The sequence below is a fragment of the Pristis pectinata genome, chromosome 21 (genome assembly GCF_009764475.1).
Source record: "Pristis pectinata isolate sPriPec2 chromosome 21, sPriPec2.1.pri, whole genome shotgun sequence".
Lineage (NCBI taxonomy): Eukaryota > Metazoa > Chordata > Chondrichthyes > Rhinopristiformes > Pristidae > Pristis > Pristis pectinata.
Window position 1 is genome coordinate 25,594,566 of NC_067425.1, and position 20,182 is coordinate 25,614,747.

Consider the following 20,182-nt stretch of genomic DNA (forward strand, 5'->3'; position numbering starts at 1 on the left):
AAACTCCTTTCAGTTAACAAGCACTATGGCAACATGATTGCAATAAAATCTTCAAGTTCATCAGACACTGCATGATGTTGACTTCCACAGGTTACTATTAGTAAAATGGATTCCAGTCTCTTTATCCTACCATGGACCAAGATGGCACTGGGTTCCGACATCCTCCCAGGTGGGACCTGTATTCTTCAAAGAAGGCTCTCCACTGCAGCAAATATTTGGTTTGTCACACATACCTGCCTTTTTCTGAATTAACCATGCTAGGTTCTCATCTGACTCCTTCTCAATAGTGACTCTCTACTGACATTGGAGGCAGTCCAAAAGATATATACTAATTCCTGGGATGAAGCAGTTTCCTGTCATGAACAGCCAAAGAGATTAGATCGATGTTCTTTGGAGTTTAGATGAGGAGTGATCTTACTGAAATATATAAGGTCCTTAAGGGAAATAACAGGGTAAATGTCAAGATAATTCCACAAGCTGGATAATCTCAAATGAGAGGGCATAGTTACAAGATTTGGGCTCAGTCATTTAAAACAGAGGTGCATAAGAACTTATTCTCACAGAGGGTGGTAAATCTCTGTAATTCTCTACCCTGGAGGGTTGTGGAGGCTAGACCAATAGGAGAATTTTAAAAGGAAATAAATACACTTTTGACAGGTGATGGAATTAAAAGCAATGGGCATAGAAGAGGAGATCAGGCCTGAGGCAAATCAGCCATGAATGGCAGGGCAGGCTTGAAGGGCCAAGAGGCCTACTCCTGTCCCTATTTCCTTATGTTCAGCCTACCCCCTTCCCGCAGAATTATAGCATGTGGCTGTCCTTCCATCATGCATGGCAGCTGCTCAGTATACTTGATGTGTTCCAATGCAAGAATCCCTCTTCCAAACTCACCTGTGATTGCTAGGCTTCAAAATAATACCGGTGACAGTAATAGCCATTGATGCAATTCACTCCTCCTCATTCTCCTCCCTCCAGAATTGAGATAACAGTTGCTTTTCCTGAACTTGTTCCAAGAAGCATGGTATCTCTTTATTCAGGGAACTGCCATCACAAAGCTGAAAAGTTTGGAGTATAGCCTCGTGGCCATTATAGAATGATTTATGCAATGAACCCATATTAATGTTCGAATTGCAAATAAGTTTTAACAATAACATATTTATGAAAACAGCAGAGACCACATCCTCTATGTGAAATGCTACTTGCTTTGCCAGCAGCTGCAGATTCTGCCACTCATTTCCTGATACTGACTAGCACTGCCTCCTCAGGGAGAGTGAACATTAAGTTTTTCTTCCCTTCCCTTCCCTTGATTGAATAGGACTGCATTCCCCTGTAATGTATACATTTTTCCAGGTAGAGAAAGAATAGTAATTGTGAACGAGTGTATTGGGAAGTGTATTTACGTACATTTGATGACTTCCATAGTTAAGGACGCATGAGGCCAGATTTTTACTGCCAAAAATGCTGTCATGTGGATTGAATATTGAATGAATGAAATATGTTGACATAATTCTACTGGAAGTCATAGTGTAATGTAATCACTTGACTTAAATCATTAAATTTCAATGCAACTAGAGCCATGTCCTGGCATCAGAGCTCTTGTCTGTAACTTCCTGGGTTATATTATCCCATCCGTAGCTCATCAATTGCTTCTGTGGCTCTTTATTTTACATCTAGATGAGGAATCCTGTCCTCTCTTATTAACACAGCATCATTTACACTTTGGTCTCCATCCACACTAGTTGGCACATGACCAAAAAATAAATGAAATTGTTGTCAGAATTAACTTCATCACTTTTATCATATTTCATTTGCGGTTTGGTTTTTAGCAACTTCTGAACTCAAATTGCACACAAATTTTGACATTTGCAATGGTTTATGTATAATTTTGTGTACAGAAGCATGATCTTTCTGTACCATACACAGTCTACAAAATTTAACCTGGTACATTCATGTGTATTATGTGGCAGAACACATAAGATGTTTGCCACATAAGGTGCACATGGAATGATGTCACTCATAATTCAATGCTCTTTTGGAGCATTTACAGCTAAACTTGGAATATGCTTTTCTGTTTTCAAAACATAGGGAACCAAATTTTCATGGTACCCAATTCACTGTAGATGTGCCTTTTAAAGGGCTACTGAGTCACTGTACATTTACTACTGCACTATGCTAAACTAAACTCCAGAGGCTGCCTGGTGACTTGAGAAGTGACTAAAACCTGCTTCAGGCACAGTGAGTGAGGTCCTTAATATTACCTCTCTGTATTGTTGCTTCTGTTTGTTCTCAGTGGGTGTGCTGCACAAGGTCAAGTTATAGGGCAGGCATTGAAAGCAGGACAGACTTGCCCAGACACCCTATAGAAGAAGGGGAAGGGGTCAGGTCCTGAATATAATACAGGAATACATGCGTAAACTTACTGCTATCTAAGGAACAATATATCAGGAGGATCTTTCCTATGCCACAGGTGACAGAGATCCCCTTCAGGATCAGTGTGTTTAACCATAGGAAACTGGTGAAGACTTAAATGAATACTTCTCATCTGTATTTACCACGGAGAAGGACATTGAAGCTAGTGAGTTCAGGGGAGAGAACAGTGATATTCTGGAGCACATCAACATTATAAAGGTGTTGGAGGTCATGAAACACATAAAGGGGAATGAATCCCTGTGGCCTGACCAGGTGTGTCCTTGGATGTTATGGGAAGCAAGATAGGAAATTGCTGGAGCCTTGGCAGAGATTTTTGTATCTTTGTTAGCTACAAGTGAGATACCAGAAGACTGGAGGATAGCTAATGTGCCTTTATTTAAGAAGGGCAGCAGGGAAAAGACAGAGAACTACAGGCCTTACAGCAGTGGTGGGAAAGTTATTGGAAGGGATTCTGAGGGACAGGATTTATTTCCATTTGGAAAGCCAAAAACTGCTTTGGGATAGTTAGCATGGCTTTATGCATGGGAAATCATGTCTCATGGATTTAATTGAGTTTTTTGTAAAGGTGACCAAGAAGATTGACAAGGGAAAAGTTGTAGACTTTGACTACATGAATGTTAGCAAGGCCTTTGACAAGGTCCTGCATAGTATGCTAGTCTGGAAGGTTAGAACACATGCGATCCAGGGTGAGTTAGCAAATTTGATACAAAATTTACGGTGGTAGGAGGCAGAGGGAGGTTGTGGAAGGTTGTTTTTCAGATTGGAGGCCTCTGAGCATTGGTGTGCCACAGGAATTGATGCTGGGTCCTCTGTTGCTTGTCATATATATTAATTTGGCTAAGAATCTAAGTGACTTGATTAATGAGAGGTATCTGTACAGGTACTCGAATAAGCAGGGAAAAGAGTGATATGGAATTAATGCAGGCAAGTGGGACTAGTATAGGTAGGCAGATGCAGTGAACTGAAGGTCCTGTTTTTTGCTGTACAATTCTATGACCCTTGCCTGTTCTATCTGCAGAGGATGAATTCTGAACTTTCTAGCCTCTGGATCATTGCAGGCTGTAGCTACTAAGAATGTCATGTATCCCATTTTGTAACACACAGTAAAATGCAAATAATGTGTGGTCATCATTACTGGAGTGAATGGCCTCACTTTCTTATTAACTTGCGCAACTAATCTGTAGCATGGTCAGCGGAGTACGGTCACACAAAATTAGCTAGTATGAGCTGGGAATTTGAGCTGGAGCTTCCAATTAATCAGCTTTTTCTCATATTGCCTGAAGTAATTGCGAGAGCCAATATTGACACAGCAATGGGAGAGAACTGTCCACAAAGCAACCAGGCAAGACCTTCATAGGGTCTTTGCATTTCCTAACCTATGATTTCAGCTCTGCTAAACAGAGGATCCAAGTCTCAACAATTCATAATCAAGTCAAGTATCATTCATACATTCCCTTCCTGTGCATGTAGCCAAGGCAAACACAAGAACTACTGTTAGGGGAACAATACACCAAAAGTGTTGGAGGAACTCAGCAGGTCAGGCAGCATGTATAGAAGGAAATAAAAAGTTGACATTTCAGGCCGAGACCCTTCATTATTGTTTCTCTCCATAGATGCTGCCTGACCTGCTGAGTTCCTCCAGCACTAATTGTGTGTTGCTCCAGATTCCAGCGTCTGCAGGATTTCTTGTGTCTCTGTGTTACTGTTAGGGGAAGTTGCTTTGGGAGTTCATTCCTATGGTCTCTTTGTGAAGACAGCAAATTTGCTTGGTGTGAATTTTAACATTTATATGTCGTTTCCCCTGTACTGATGAATAATGCAAACTGACGTTTACTAAGGCCTGATCATTACTCAATTACATTGAGATCAGTCTACCTTATGTTCTAGACCTTCACACCATTACCATCTACACACGGCTTCCCAACAAAGCCATGCAAGCCTAAGGAAAGGTCCTGAAGCATGTTCTTCTTCAGAGTGGATCTAAGACATATTTTCCAAAAAGATGAAGGCATAGGAAGAACTACCAGTGCCTCAGTTAATGTTATAAAATAAGGCCCTGGCACATTGCTTCCTATTGCTTTGATCACACCCATCAGCATCGTCATTTTACGCTTGTAGCTGACCAGTGCCATTGTGAAAGGAGAATTCTAAGGGCCTTTCTGGAACTGTAGATCACGAAGAAGTCACCTTCCCTCTTATATTCTCTTGTAGTGGCAGATTTTTATATTGACTTGTGGGTTCTGTTGCTATTGCACAGTACCACCACCACTTTCAGCTCTGCTGCAGCCAGGTTGATACAAACTTCTCCTTTTCTGTAGTTAAGACAGCAGATTGCTATGATGAATAACCATGCTATTTGTCTCAACAGCCTAGGTGGCCACTGTGCTCTCTCAGTCTAGGCAACAGCAGTCTGGGGTAGCTGCTTTTGGGGTACATTCAAGGCCTTTGCTGGAGAAATAGTAGGATGAAAGATGCTGACATCCTGAACATGGATAACAGAGGCTCCCAGGACTGGTTATCCAAAAAGGACTTCTACCATGTGTAGCTCAATTCACCTACCATCACTACCTTCATAGCCATACCAAGGAGTGATCAACTCCTGATGACATCTGTGTACACCCTAATGGCAACCCCTTGTTCTCCATAATGTCTCTCTTCTCCTGGAGTGCAACAGACTCCTCCTGCAGCATTCTGTTCCTGTGTCAGTAAGCAGAGTTCTGATTGGGCAAATCCAGGGTTTCAACCCAAAACATTGACAATTCCTTCCCCTCACTGATGCTGCTCGACCCACTGAATTCCTCCAGCAGATTGTTTGTTGCTCCAGATTCCAGCATCTGCAGTCTCTTGTGTCTCCAATCTGATGGAGGAACTCAGTGGGTCGAGCAGCATCTGTGGCGGGAAAGGAAGTCACGATGCAGAGTTTTGACCCAAGATGTCGACAGTTCCTCTCCCACTACAGATGCTGTTCAACTCGCTGAGTTCCTCCAGCAGATTTCCTGCTGGAGCTATAACTGCCATCACAGAATTAAGCAAGGCATTCAGTGTATCAGAAACTATTACAACAAATTAGGAAAGGAATAAAACTGGACAATCCACCTTGGATCAATCTTGGCATGAAATTTGGACATGGCAAAGTTGCTCTTAACTGAGTGCCTTGTAAAGTCTTTCTTACAAACAGCAGTCGAGGGTCTAAATTTGGAGAATTCTCTTACAGGTCAGTTAATGAATAGCTAGACATGGTTGTACTGACAGAATCATACCTTAAAGACTAAATGCCAGATTCTATCATTATAGTCCTTTGCATACATCCTGTTCCATGAACAGGTGAGAACTAATAGAGATGGTAATACAGGTGAGTAATGGTGATCCTGAGAGTCCTCAACGTTGATTCCAGACTGCATTAACTCTCATGGGATCAGGCAAACATGAGCAACAAACTTTCCACCTGATTACCAGCTGCCTTCTCCCTCAGCTCATAATTAGTATTCCTATATATTGAACACTTGGAAGCAGCTCAATGAAAGTATCAAGGGCACAGTATGTACTCTGGATTTCCATTATTAACACTAGCTTGGCAGCCCCATCACAGATTGAACTGGCTGAGTTATGAAGAACATAGCTGTCAGACTGGGTCAAACAGATGTGAGCAAACCAAGGGTAAATATATTTGACCTCATCCTCATTAGTCTACCTGTTGCAGATGTGTCTGTCTCTGCCAGCATTAGTAGAAGTAACGACAGCAAAATCCTTGAGGAGGCAAATTTATATCCTCTCACCAAGGATATCCTCCATTGTGTTGTTTGACATGAATATTATGCTAAATGGGATGGACTTAAAGATTATGCATCTTAAACTGGGCAATTATGAGATACTCTGATAAGCAGCAGTAGCAAAAATGTATTCCACCACTATCTGTAACCACTTAGCCCAGCATATCCCTCACTCTAACATATTTAAATCAATAAATTAACACTGGTTCAATGAGGAACACAGGAAAGCATGCTGGAGCAGCACCTGCTTTACCTAAAAATGAGGCACCAAACTGGTGAAGTTCAACACAGGATGACATGAATACTAAACAGCAAAAACAGCATGCAACAGACAGAACCACACCATCGCACAGTCAAAAGGATCAGATTAAATGTTTGCAATCCTGCCTCTTCTGTCGTGCACACTAGTGAACAATTAAACAGCTAACTATAGGAAGTTGCACCAAGAACATCCCCATACATAATTATGGCAGAGTTTAACATGCAAATGCCAAAGGCATGGCTGAAATAATTGTAACCATGTTGACCCAGAAATGGCGACTGAAGTATCCACCCTAGCTTCCTCCCAAATTCCCCATCATCACAGAAGCCTGATTTCAAGACGAGATATCCTTATTAGTCACATTGTGAAATGCATCTTTCACGTAGAATGTTCTGGGGGCAGCCGCAAGTGTCGCCACGCTTTGGGTGCCAACATAGCATGCCCACAACTTCCTAACCCATACATGTTTGGGATGTAGGAGGAAACCAGAGCACCCAGAGGAAACCCATGCAGACACGGGGAGAACGTACAAACTTCTTACAGACAGCAGCCGGAATTGAACCCAGGTCGCTGGCACTGTAATTGTGTTGTGCTAACCGCTACACTACCGTGCCTGCCCTCTACACGTACAAACAACTTGATTCATTTCTTGAACTGAATTGAACTTGAACACAACTTGAACTTCAGAGCACAAGACACAGCAAAGGCTATGCGACTGGATCAAGCAGCATTTACTCTCCAATGGAGATGCTGAGTAATGATTGCAAAATGTTCCATTCCACTTGTAACTCTGCAGCAAATGAAGCAGTTTGTGTCTGCATGCAGTTTGGATTTTGCCAGGACTATTTGGATACAGACCTCATTACAACTTCTAGCCAATCTCGGAACAAAGGGCTGAAATTCAGAAGACTGGAGTGATTTCCCTTGACATTAAAATAGCACTTGACCAATTGTGGCATCAAGAAGCAATGTAACGTTGATGTCATTGGGCATTAAGGGGAAAACATTTGAATGATTGGACTCATATCTTGCACAAAGAAGCATTCCTGCGGTTATTGTGGGTCAATTCCACCCAAGAATATTGCTGCAGGACTTCTTCAGGGCAGTGTCTGGACCTAACCATCTTCAGCTGCTCATTAATGACTTCCCTTCCACATATCAGAAATAAGGATGTTGACTAATCGTTGCAGAATGTTCTGTATCACTTGTAATTCTGCAGCAAACGAAACAGTTCGAGTCTACATGCAGCAAGACTTGGTGAAAGTGCAGACACAAGCTGATTAAGTGGCAAGATTACACTTGTGCCACAAAAGTGTGAAAAGAATCACCATCTCGAACAAGAGACATTCTAACCATGATATTCAATGGCATGACCATTATCACGTACTCCAATAACATTCTGACCAGAAACTCAATTGGTCTGGCTCAAAAATATTGTCGCTGTAAGAGCAGGTCAGACACTGACCTTTGGTGAATGAATCACCTCCTGATCTACAGATAATGAGATGGAATTATCTTGACCTGTCCGCTCCAGTAATTGAAACATCATCTAGGACTGAGCAGCTTGCTTGGTTAATACCCCAATCACTTCCCTAAATAATAATTCCCTCCACCACCTACAAAAATCTGTTCAGTTACTCACCTAGGCCACACCAACTATCTTCCCAAACCGGCACTTCTACCATCAGCATGGACAAAGGCAGAAGTCACATGGGAATACTACATCTGCAGGTTCTGCTCCGTGTTGCACAGCATCTTGGCATGCACAGGGACCCTTGAAATGGATTCTTCCAGCCATAATGATCTTCCTTTAACATGTGTAAGCTGGCTTTAATTTATGCAAGTGAGCTTTAACTGGAGATAGTCACTTACTATACATGTGCCCCGATAACATGACAAGGAGATGAAAAATTGTAAGTGCTGACTGAATGCAGAACTCATTCAAGGGACTAGAAAGCACAAATTGTTGATTACAGTATTGCCTTTGCAATTACCCTTTGGAATCTGTACCATTTTTAGGTAATATCCAGTTTAGCTCTGTGCCTAACCATGCTCATTTCTGGTCATCTCAAAAGGCCAGTTACTGCTTGTACTTTTTGCCAAGGCTGTTTTTGTTTCATTTTGTCCAATTCATTCATACGGATAACACTAGCAATAAGTCAATGAATGTTTTACAGCACAGAAGGAAGCCACTTGACCCATTGAGTCTGTACCAGCTCTATGTAGGGCAATCCAGCTTACTCCACTACACGTCTCTGTTTGCTGACTTAAACTTAGATTATGTGGCAGCCTGCATTAATTAAATGATAAATCTTCTCCAGCTGTTTCTATTATACAACTTGGTTTTGTATTGGTGGATAGGGTTAACATCACCTGCGATGAGTTTAATACCTGGAAAGATCAGACATTTTTTATGTCAAAAAAATTTAAAAACGTATTATTTATATTAGATGCCTTTGCAATTGAGTATATCGCCATTCAACGGTTGCAGGTGGCAGTTATTTTGCTGCATTACAAATTGGGGCTACAAATGTGAATTCCCACATCTGATGCTGATGATTAGTATATCTTCTGATCAAGGATGCTTATTTGATTTCCTGGCAAGCATGTGTTGCTGATTTGCCAAAGGTAGAATCTTCCCCCAAGATCATCACAAATTTTAAAATTCTCCTACAATGCTTCTTATAGAAGAACAAACATCAAATGCTGCAGGTCTGAAGAGATCCTCCCAGGTAAGTTCCACACCATTGCTGGACTCCATCTGGAGCCCACTTGGTGCTGGGACCCTGTGTAGGATGGAGTGGAATGAGGATTCAGAATCTGTACATTTAGAGAAAAAAAGGTGAGTTCAGTTAGTTTTTTTTTATTTTAATGTCTTAATTACTTCTCAGAGATAGCTCAGCTGAAGATGTTCACACTGATCCAGATAAGAGTGGGTTGACAGGGCTGGAGACCTGCAAGTGTGTGTGGTGAGTGGTCCACAGATGATTTGGGCTAATAGGCCATTCTGAAATCTGTCACATTACATTTCTCAGTGTTGTAATCAATATTTTGGCTTCTAATTAATTAAGAATTTAATTTGTGTTTAAATATCTTTTAATATTAGCTTTTAAAAGCTTTTTAAAGCCTTGACAACCTTTCAAAGAAGGTGAGGCTCCTTGTGCAACCGTGCACCCTGTAAAAGGCTGACAAGGTGTTCCAGAATGGAGTCTTAGCGATATGCCATCTGAAGTCTGAATGACTGTTGAGGCCTCACTGCACCTTGCTAGCTGCCTTACTCCACATTCAGATCAAGTATATGAGTGTATGAACACAATGACTGTGGATGGCAAGTCCAGGCAGCGGGATAAATGCAACTCGATTTTGCCCAACTGTAAATTATTTCCAGTCCTTTGCATTTATCCAAAATGTTTGCCAATTATTGCCTCATTTACATGAATGCTTTAATTAAAAAATAAGGTCCAACTATTCTGGCTGGGCCTTCTCCTCGAAGAAATTTAATGATTTAATGTTTACTTTCTAATGAAAATAATGTTCCTTAAGAGTTTCCTTCATTTAGTTGATCCCATAACAGCTATTTGAGGCTGATAAAATAAATGAGTTTTTAAATCATTCTGTACAGCATATTCATCTTCAGTAGTTGATAAATAGCACCAAAAACTGTTCTCCATTACTATCTTTGTTGCTATGCGTAATATACACAAGTTATGTTTGTGGCCTCACCCACTAGTATGTCAAATGCTGATTCAAGCAATATTAAACTTTGTTTTCATGAATAAATTTCCCAGATGTTTTCTGTTCTAAATGTATTCAGTTTGAGAGAATCTATATAATCACATGTGAATATTATGGTATTAATGCTGTATTTTTCTAAATATCTACAAATTGCCTTGCAGTCATATCAGAAAAAAAATAAATCTGAACTTTTACCATTTTGCATTTGATAGCATTGCTTAAGTTCTCAGCTGAAAAGCCAGCAATTCCAAGCAAACTGCTGACAATTAATTTGTATTTGTGCCTTAGTTGGGATTCCCATTCAAGAGCAGAGTACAACTTCCACAGATTGCTCAGTACTTCTACTGAGAAATCTACTGGCTGTTTCTGTTAGATTTGGGACAAGAACAACAAGCAGGTTCACTTGAATGGAGGGGGACTATAGTGAACAATAAGATTAAGTACAAGGTCAGTTACTTTTCGTTTCTTTAATTTAGTCAATTTTGTTATTTCATAGTGTCAAAAACAATCAGAAATCTACAATCTCTTTGACAGTTTTGACAGCCAGTAAGCCTGAGGTTGTGGCTTCTCAACTGAGAACAATTCTGTGGCTGGGTCTTGTTATTTATGAAAAGAAAGACCCTATGTTGCTCAAAGTCTTGTTGATTAGCTTGGAGCCAGGTTACCTGAGGAAGTTCACACTATAGACATCCTGCTCAAGGTAAAAAAGGGTTCTGCAAGGAGAAGACTATCAAGCATGGGTAATAAGTGGTTTGCAGGTGATTTGGGCCAATATGCCCTTGTGAAAACTGTCACATGATATTTTAAAGCATTTTACTGACAAGGGTTTTCTTTTTCTAGCTGTCTTGCAGTGCTGTCCTCCTAACTCCCACCTGGATCCACTGACAGGTTGTCCAAATACAAACACCTCTTCTTATCCTAACTACAACTATTATCAGGTGCGTTCATAGAACAGTACAGTAGAGCAAAGGAACAGGCCCTTTGGCCCACCATGTCTGCACCAACCATGATGTCAATGTAACTAATTCCATCTGCCTGTATATGGTCCATAATCCCTCTATTACCTGCCTGTTCTTGTGTCTATCTAAATCCTTCTTATACATTGTTATCATATCTGCTTCTACCACCTCCCCTGGTAGCGTGTTCCAGGCACCTACCACTGTTTAAAAAACTTGACTAACGCATCTCCTCTAAACTTTCCCCCTCTCTCCTTAAACCAATGTAGTCTAGTATATAACATTTCCAACCTGAGAAAGACTTTGACTATCTACCCTTTGCATGCCTTTAATAATTTTATATACTTCTATCAGGTCCCCACTCAGCCTTTGACACTCCAGCGAAAACAACCCAAGTTTGTCCTACCACTAGATATAGATAATACATTCTAATCAAAGCAACATCCTGGTGAACCTCTTCTGCACCTTCTCTAAAGCCTCCACATCTTTTCTATAGTGTTGCGACCAGAACTGCACACAATGCTCCAAATATGGCCTAACCAACGTTTTACTTAACTGCAACATGACTTGCCAACTTTTATACTCAATGCCCTGACCGATGAAGGCAAGCATGTCATAAGCCTTCTTTACCACCTTATCCACCTGTATTGCCATTCTCAGGGAGCTATGGACTTGCACTCCAAGGTCCTTCTATGCATTAATGCTTCTAAGATTTATTTACTGTATGCTATTTACTGTATACTTTCCCCTTACATTTGACATCCCAAAATGCCACCTCACACTAGTCTAGATCATAGTCCAGATTAAACTCCATCTGTCACTTCACCGCCAAATTTCCAACTGATCTATATCTGCTATGTCCTTTGACAACCTTCTTCACTTTCCACAGCTCCACCAATTTTTGTCATTTGCAAACTTACTAATCAGACCACCTACATTTTCATCCAAATCATTTATATAGAGTGAAATTCTATAGTTTAAAAGAAGGTATATTGTAAATGTAACTGAACAATAAGCTCATCTTGAATCCTCTTTCTCCTATTGGAACAGAGGTTAAACCTTTGAGTTTGATTAATGCTTGATTCAAATAGCAGAGTGAAGAGTTTCTGGAGATAAGGGTTGGATGATTTATGTAGATCTTCATTCCTGGTTAAGGCACTGTTTCACAATACAACTGTCAATGCCATAATTTGCACTGAATTTCCTGTAAAATATAAAATCAAAGTACACAGTCAATTTGCACAGTGTAACTTTACAGATTGAGAAGCAAAATACTGCAGATGTTAAAAATCTGAAATAAAACAGAAAATTCAAGAAATACTCAGTGGGACAGATAACATATGTAGAGAGAAAAATACAGTTAATGTTTCAAGTTGATAAAGACATGAATCAGAAACATTAGCTCCATTTTACTTATTTAGCTGCCCAAATGCATCATTTTGTGCCAGTCAGAATTTAAAAAATTAATTAATCATAATTGCTTCAAATTCTGTGAGATATACTTATCAGTTTTAATTGAATGTTAAGTGGAATCTGACTCTTGGATCTTGGATCTCTCTTCTTTTACGACCACTGGTGTTCTTTTGTGGTTCTTGATACCGCCAGTAATGATATAGTTTCCATAAACAATCTCCACCACATCAATACAAAGCATGCCACTGCAAACACTAATATGTTAAATAAAATGAAAAACTGCCCCACACTTTATCCAGATTATTGAAGATGAATAAGACAGTTGATGTATTAAACCAAGTGCCAATTGATTTTTATTATTATTATTATATCTAAAAGGAAGTCAGGATTCATAGTTGTATAGTCTTTCACAGCCTCAGGATATTATGGAGTGCTTTACGGTTGATATTTGAAGTATGGTCATTTGTAGGAAGCACAGCAAACAATTTAGACACAGCAAAGCCCCACAAAGAGCATGGACTAATGACCAAATCATCCCTTTTTAATGCAGTCCTTCGAGGGTATTGGCCAGGATACCAGGAGAACTCTATGTATAACACCATGTTATATCTGCTCAAAATGCTAGAAGGGCCTCTCTATAGAGCATCTGAAATGCCATGCATGATCCATTAGAAGTGCTAGAAGCAGAGTGGAAACAGATGTCTGAGGCTCGAATCAAAAAACAGAGGAAAAATGCTTTATTTAACTATGGATTTAGAAGCAACAACCCTAGAAATCAATCTGCATCAAAGTCACACTAAAGGATCATTGCACATCATGCCAATGACTGCTTGGAAGTGGGCTGGCAATTGCAAAGTTTACTAGTACAAAAAAATACTAATAGCAAATGAAAAATGGCAAAGTTAGAGCCAGATAAAAGCCAGAGTTCCTGAGAGCAATTTGGTTATGGATGTGGGTACCCCATTAGTCTCAGTCAACCCAAATCTTTTGGTTTTGGGTTGACTGATGAGGGTAATGGGGTACCCACAGACTCTACCACAGATGGAGCAAGAGGTTCCTGATGGGACAGGCAGGTGGTAAACTGGTGCACCCCTTCTGCTGATGTGAGGCTTCTCTGTGCTTCCAATGCATGAACCCAGTTTTCTCAGTGCCATCCCCAAAGCTCCTTCTCCACTTTGTCAGAAGTCAGTAGAGATGTAACATCTTTTCATGGAAATTTTGAGAACATCCTTGAATTTTTTCATTTGTCCACCTGTGTCAGAGCTCAAATAATGTGTTTGTTTCAGGAGTCTGGTATTAAATATGCGAACGAAGTGACTGGCACATAAGAGATAATTGAGTGAACGGGGGCATAGGCAGTAGTTCAGCTTGGACTGTAGCCAAAACTTGGGTAGGGGGCCAGAATATGGACAACAATATGGGCAGGTGTACCAAGAGAAACAGGGGGTTTAATAGCTTGAGGGAGAGTGGTGAGAGGGAGGATTGGACAAGGTCCTTAGTACTTATCTGTATCTATTAGAGAACAGATAAGTAGATTGTAGTAGGACTTCCATTCAGCAGTGGGATCTAGAGCTGTAATGGCAGCAGTCTGAACCACACAGGTATTTGTTTGAAACAATAATTGATACTGTGACATCATCCAACAGATGCTCTACACAGTGTATTCTATATATGCCCTAAAGGAAAGGATAGGTTAGCTGTTCTGCTAGTGGTGTTAAGTCAGCGTCAGACTTGATCCTACCCTTTGACACTGATCACAGGTTTTCTTACAAGCTTTCCAATACTTCAGTCAGTCATTTACTAACATTCTCTGTCACCTGGCCATCAAGTCCTTGTGTGACTCCTCTGCAACAGAATCGATGTGCAACTTCTTAACATCTCTAAGAAAAATGAACTAATGAGGTATTTTTAATTCAATTTTAGTTAACATTAAATTTATCAATAAAGTGTCAGTTTACCAACCTTTGAAATGAGGTCAATTTGAGCTGCATTTCAGTTGGGTGTTTAAACCAGTATATGCTCCATCTGGCTAAAAGCCCATTTATTATAACTTGTGATTCAGTTGTTTCTGGCAAATATTTTGCAAAGAGTATATGTTAATCCAACTTCCTCTAAGCAATGGAAGCTTGTAAAAGCACACTGAATTTGTTTGACAGTATATCAGAATGTAATCACCACCCACATCAGTGATAACAGGTAGATGAGAAGTGTATTTCAAAAAAGGTGCACAGGAGGGTGGCCAAGATCAAGTCAGACACTGCCCAATTTACAGAGTTTACAGACAGCAGTTCAGCTTCCTTAATCTCTCAGAAAAGTAATGTTCTTGCAGTCAGTGGTTGCTACATTAAATGATAGTTGATTCTGAAGCCCATAGTAATAGACCCACCAACTGCTGGAATGCCAGTTACACATGACTATGCATCATTCCCCTCAATTTTATAAAGTCTTCTTTATTCCAGAGTGATTTGGAAAACATTTTACATTTTGATTCATATAAATGTACAAGACAGATGATGAGTGGATTGTTTGCCTGGACTGGGTAACAAGTAAACTTGTCCTGTGGTGAAAATAGCTAAAATATACAAGCACTCCATTTCACATCTCTGATTTGATGGCCAAAGATACAATGTACCATCACGGGAGCCAGAAGTTGTAATGAACTGTAAGATTTGTTGACCACAAGAAAGGGTTCATCCAGGTGTGTGTCACAATCCCTGTAACCTGTTATGATACTTTTATATGCAGGCAGCCCAGTATTGCAGACATTTTTGTTCTAAGATATAGGAGAAAAGAGCCACCCATGTCAAGCTTGGCTTACAACATGTGAGAGGCCCCACAGAGAAAGAGAGAAGAGCTATGACAAGAGCCACATGACTATCAAGTATGTCATATTGCAAAACATCAGAATATTAAAGATGAATTTTAGGTGCCTGGGTAGGTCTGGATCTATCATTCAGTACTCACCAACAAGGATACCCCAGAATAATATTGGTCTGCCCTTCTTGCACAGACGATAGCAAATTAGAGAAGATTGTAGGTGTAAATGGAATGAAGAGGAGTAGGGGAAGGTTAAAGAATCGAGTACCACATTTACAGACTACCATGTGCATTGCTTCTGGAGATACATGGGACAGAATCATAGAAACTTACAGCATTTGGCCCATTGTAAGAATATAAGAAATAGAAGTAGGAGTAGGCTATTCAGCTCCTCACGCACACTCAATCATTCAATAATATCATGGTTGATATTTTACTTCAAGGCCCAGACAAGTCAATCTCCCCTTATAAATAAACTCTTTCAATCCAGTCAACATCCAGGTGAATCTCCTCTGCACTCTCACCAACACAATCACTTCAAAGTGCAGCCTTACCAGTATTTTATTAAGTTGCAACATGACATCACATTTCTTATATTCTATGCTCTGACCTATGATGGCAAGCATGACGTATGCCTTCTTCCCTACCCTAGCTACCTGCATTGCCACTTTCAGGGAACTATGAACTTGTACCGCAAGGTCTCTTTGTTCATCAACATTACTTGGTTTTCAACCATTTACTGCATTTATTCTACCCTTACGTGACTTCCCAAAATACATCACCTCACACTTGGGTTAAATTCCATCTGTCAATGCTCTGCCCAGTTTCCCATCTGATCCATCATCCTCTGTGTTAATAGCTCCTCCAACTTTTTCTTCAACTCCATTTCAAAAAGTTCATTAAAATATTTTTTGATTCTTCATGATTTTTTCATGAAACTTGGTCAATTTTTAATTGTGAAGGCCACAAGACTGCCTTTAATATTGCTAACTGACAGCAATAATGCATTCCCCCTACAGGTTTGGTCACACCCATTGGTGCAGTTTCCCCTTTTGGTGCCTCATAAGTTCATCTTTTGAGCTTATCTTTCCACTTCACACTGTAATTGTTTCCTAAATACTCTAATATCTTAAAGTCACTTGGTGTTGATTCACACAGTAAAATATGAGGACCAGGAGTTTCCACTTAAAATGCAGTTAACAATCAGGACATAAAATTGTGCCAGGTAATTTTTCTTAAATTCACATAGTCATTTGCATATCCCAGAATGTTACATGTGCCCTAAACCAATGGTATAATTGGGCAGAATTTTAGAATCAAAGTATAAGAGCTTCTATCGATTTGTAAAAAGAAAAAGATAACAGTAACTAAAGCTAATGGATGTCCTTTACAGATTGAGACAGAAGAAATAGTATTGGTGAATAAGGAAACAACAGAGAAGTTAAATGTCTTGCTCTATTTTGTGTCTACCTTCACAGAAGGACAGAGAAAACCTCCCAGCAATAGTGGAGGACTACAGGTGTACAATAAATGAGGAGCTGAAAGAAATTTGTATTAGTAAAAAATAGTATTGTTGAAATCACTGGGGATGAAAGGCAGTAATCCTCAGCACCTGATGACCTGCATCCTCATATTTTGAAGAAGGTGACAATAAAGATACTGATTGTCATCTTCCAAAGTTCAATACATTCTCAAACAGTTCACACTAATGCGAAGAAGCAAATGTAACTCCAATATTTAAGAAAGGTGGGGGGGGGGGTGAGAGAGAGAGAATGAATAGAGAACCACAGACCCATCAGTAGTAGAGAAAATGCTGGAATCTGACCTGAGAAAGTGGTAACAAAGCATTTGGGAAATAATACTAATGTGAGCAGAGTCAACATGGATTCTTGAAAGGGAAATCGTGTTTGACAAAACTGTTAGAATTCTTTGACATTGTAACAAGCAGAAAAGATAAGGGTCAATTATTTGATGTGATGTATTTATACTGGATTTTCACAAGGGCTTCAATAAATTGCCACCTAAGAGATTATTAAATGAGATTAGAGCACACAGAATTGGGGATACTATACCATCTTGGAATGAGAAATAGTTAATGGATAGAAAATAGAGAGTGGAAATAAAGAGATCATTTTTGAGTTGGAAGACAATGCCTCAGTGTCAGTGTTTGGTCCCCAGCTGTTCACAGTCTATAGCAATTATTTGGATGAGGGGATTAAATGTAAGTTTTATGATAATACAAATCTTGGTAGAAGTGTGGGTTGTTAGCAAGATGGAGAGGGGCTTTATGGAAGTTGGCCAGGGTAAGTGAATGGGAAAGGACATGGAGATGAAATATAATGTGCAAAAATGTGAGGTCATCTACTTTGGTTAAAAAAAAGAGTCCTGATACAGGGTCTCGACTCGAAACATCAACCATCCCTCTCCCTCCACAAATGCTGCCTGACCCGCTGAGTTCCTCCAGCAGTTTGATTTTTGCTCCAGGTTACAGCACCTTCAGTTGCCTTTGCCTCCAAGTTAATATGTAGGTTGTTTGAGCAGTTGGAAAGCAAATGGTACAAAAGGCCAAAATGAATTTGTTGCGAAAGGAATTGAGTACAAGAGTAGAGATGTCTTAGTCTCGCTATAGAAGCCCTGGTGAGACCACATCTTGTCTTCTCTCCCTTCCTAAGCAAGGATAGAAGAAGTGCAATAAATGTTCACTAAATTGATTCTTTAGCTTGCAGGTTTGTTTTCTGAGTAGAGGCTAAGCCTATACCATATTTTACAAGAATAAGAGGTGTTCTCATCAAAATATCCAAAATTTTTAAGGGGCTTTATAGGATAGATGTAGACTTGATGTTTCCTTTTCTGGGATATGTAGAACTACAGAAATAAGTGGCTGACAATTCAGGACAGAGAAGAAACTGAAAATCAAGAAAAAACTGCAAATGCTGGAAATCTAAAATAAAATCAGAAAATTCTGGAAACAATTAGCAGGTCAGGCCACATATGTGAGGAAAGAAACAGAGCTAATGTTTCAAGTCAAAGACTCTTCATCAAAAGTGGGAAGGACACAGAAGAAACTTGGTAAACTGAAAGGAGGGTGGACGTCTCTGATGTGGTAAAGCCAGGGTGACCATGGGGATAAACTGTAAACAAGGTTATCTGTTCAATAATTGCATGGAAGCAGTTAGAGAGCGAAAACATAGACAAAAGAATATAGGAGTTGCAAAATACAGAGCAGGAAGACATGTCCAGCAGGTCAAGCTGGGCATGTCTTCCACTCCCAGAGGAAAAAAGGGTAAAGAACAACAGGAGAAATAATCACACAGGCTAATATCACAGATGGGTGACTGATACAGTTAGAGAAATTAAATTATCAAGTGGTAGAGTTCAATATTAAGTTCAGAAGGCTGAAGCATTCCCTGACAGAAGATGAGGTGCTGCCCCAATGCAGGTCAATCAAGTCCATGCTGATCATCCATTAATCCCATTTTCTATTCTTCCCACACTTTCGTTAACTACCAACACAACCCCCTCCCCCCACCCTACACATAAGGGGCAACTTACAGTGGCCAATTAAGCCACTGACCTGCATATCTTTGGGATGTGGAAGTAAACCAGAGCATCTGCAAGAACCCCATGTGATCACAAGAAGAATGTGCAAATTTCACACAGCACCCAAGGTTGGGATTGAAACCAGGTGTCTGGTGTCGTGAGGTCTAGGTCTACTACCTGTGCCACAGTGCAAGTGCTGCAACACTGAATTCATTGTGGAAAAACTTCAATTATTATTTGAATTTTAATTGAATTAAATAGAGCTAAGAACTTGTTGTGCAAGCGCCAAACCTATCTGCTGAGAAGCTTTGAGATGCAAAATCTGGGTGAATTGAATCAGCATATCATATGGCCTGCTGTGCCTGAAATGGCTCTGGCAGAGTCATCCGATTATTCCCTATTCTTTCACCATAGCAAATGCTTACTTTTCAAGTGTTCATCCAGTTCCCTTTGGAAAGTTACTGTTGAATCTGTTTTAACTATCCTTTAGATTAAAAAAATACCTTGATACTTAAAGTCTTCATATCACCTCTGGTTCTTCTGCCATTCATCTTACAACAATGTCCTCTAATGGTTGAATTTATGCCAATGGAAACATTTTCTACCCATTTGATGTGTCAAAATTTATTTGTGATTTTGAATCCCTCCATCAAATCTTTCTTCTCTGCTGGAAAGAGAAAGAAAACTCAGCAGATCAGGCAGCATCTGTCAAGAGAGAAACAGAACAAACATTTCAAGTCAATGACCCTTTGTCAGGTTTGTGGAAAAGAGAAAAAACAGTTCAGTTTTTTGTTTCTTATTTCATATTTCCAACATCTGCAATTTCTTTGCCTTTTTTTATTTCAACTTCTTTTGCCATCTACAAAAATTAGGTATGTTCCCTTTCTGTTCCTGCACCTCTTTAAAATTGTAGCATTTACTTTATGTTGCCTTCTTCATTTTTCTTGCCAAAATGTTTCATTTTCAATTTGTAACATTACATTTTATCAACTTTGTATATCTGTCTATATTCCCCTGAACCCTATTACTGCCCTCCATTTGGTTCACTGCATTTCTGTTATAAAGTGCTTTAGCTAAAACATACACAAAATTAACCACACTACACTTAGCAATCTTCTTAAACAATGAATAACCATATCATGTAAGTCAAAAATTCATTCATGAGTTGTAGGCGTCATAGGAAAAGACATTATTTATTGCCCATCACTCATTGCCTTTTCAGCTTCCTGTGTAAACCACTCTTGCCAATATGGTAAAGG

General features: G+C 39.7%; 1 protein-coding gene across 1 annotated transcript in view; it reads left to right on the plus strand.

Moving 5' to 3' along the window:
* hsf5 (heat shock transcription factor family member 5) overlaps positions 1 to 20,182 on the plus strand; it is a 66,388-nt gene that overhangs the window by 14,151 nt on the left and 32,055 nt on the right. The window contains exon 3 of the mRNA XM_052035963.1: positions 11,038 to 11,135. Coding sequence (XP_051891923.1) covers positions 11,038 to 11,135 — 98 coding nt within the window. The remainder of the gene's footprint in view (positions 1 to 11,037; positions 11,136 to 20,182) is intronic.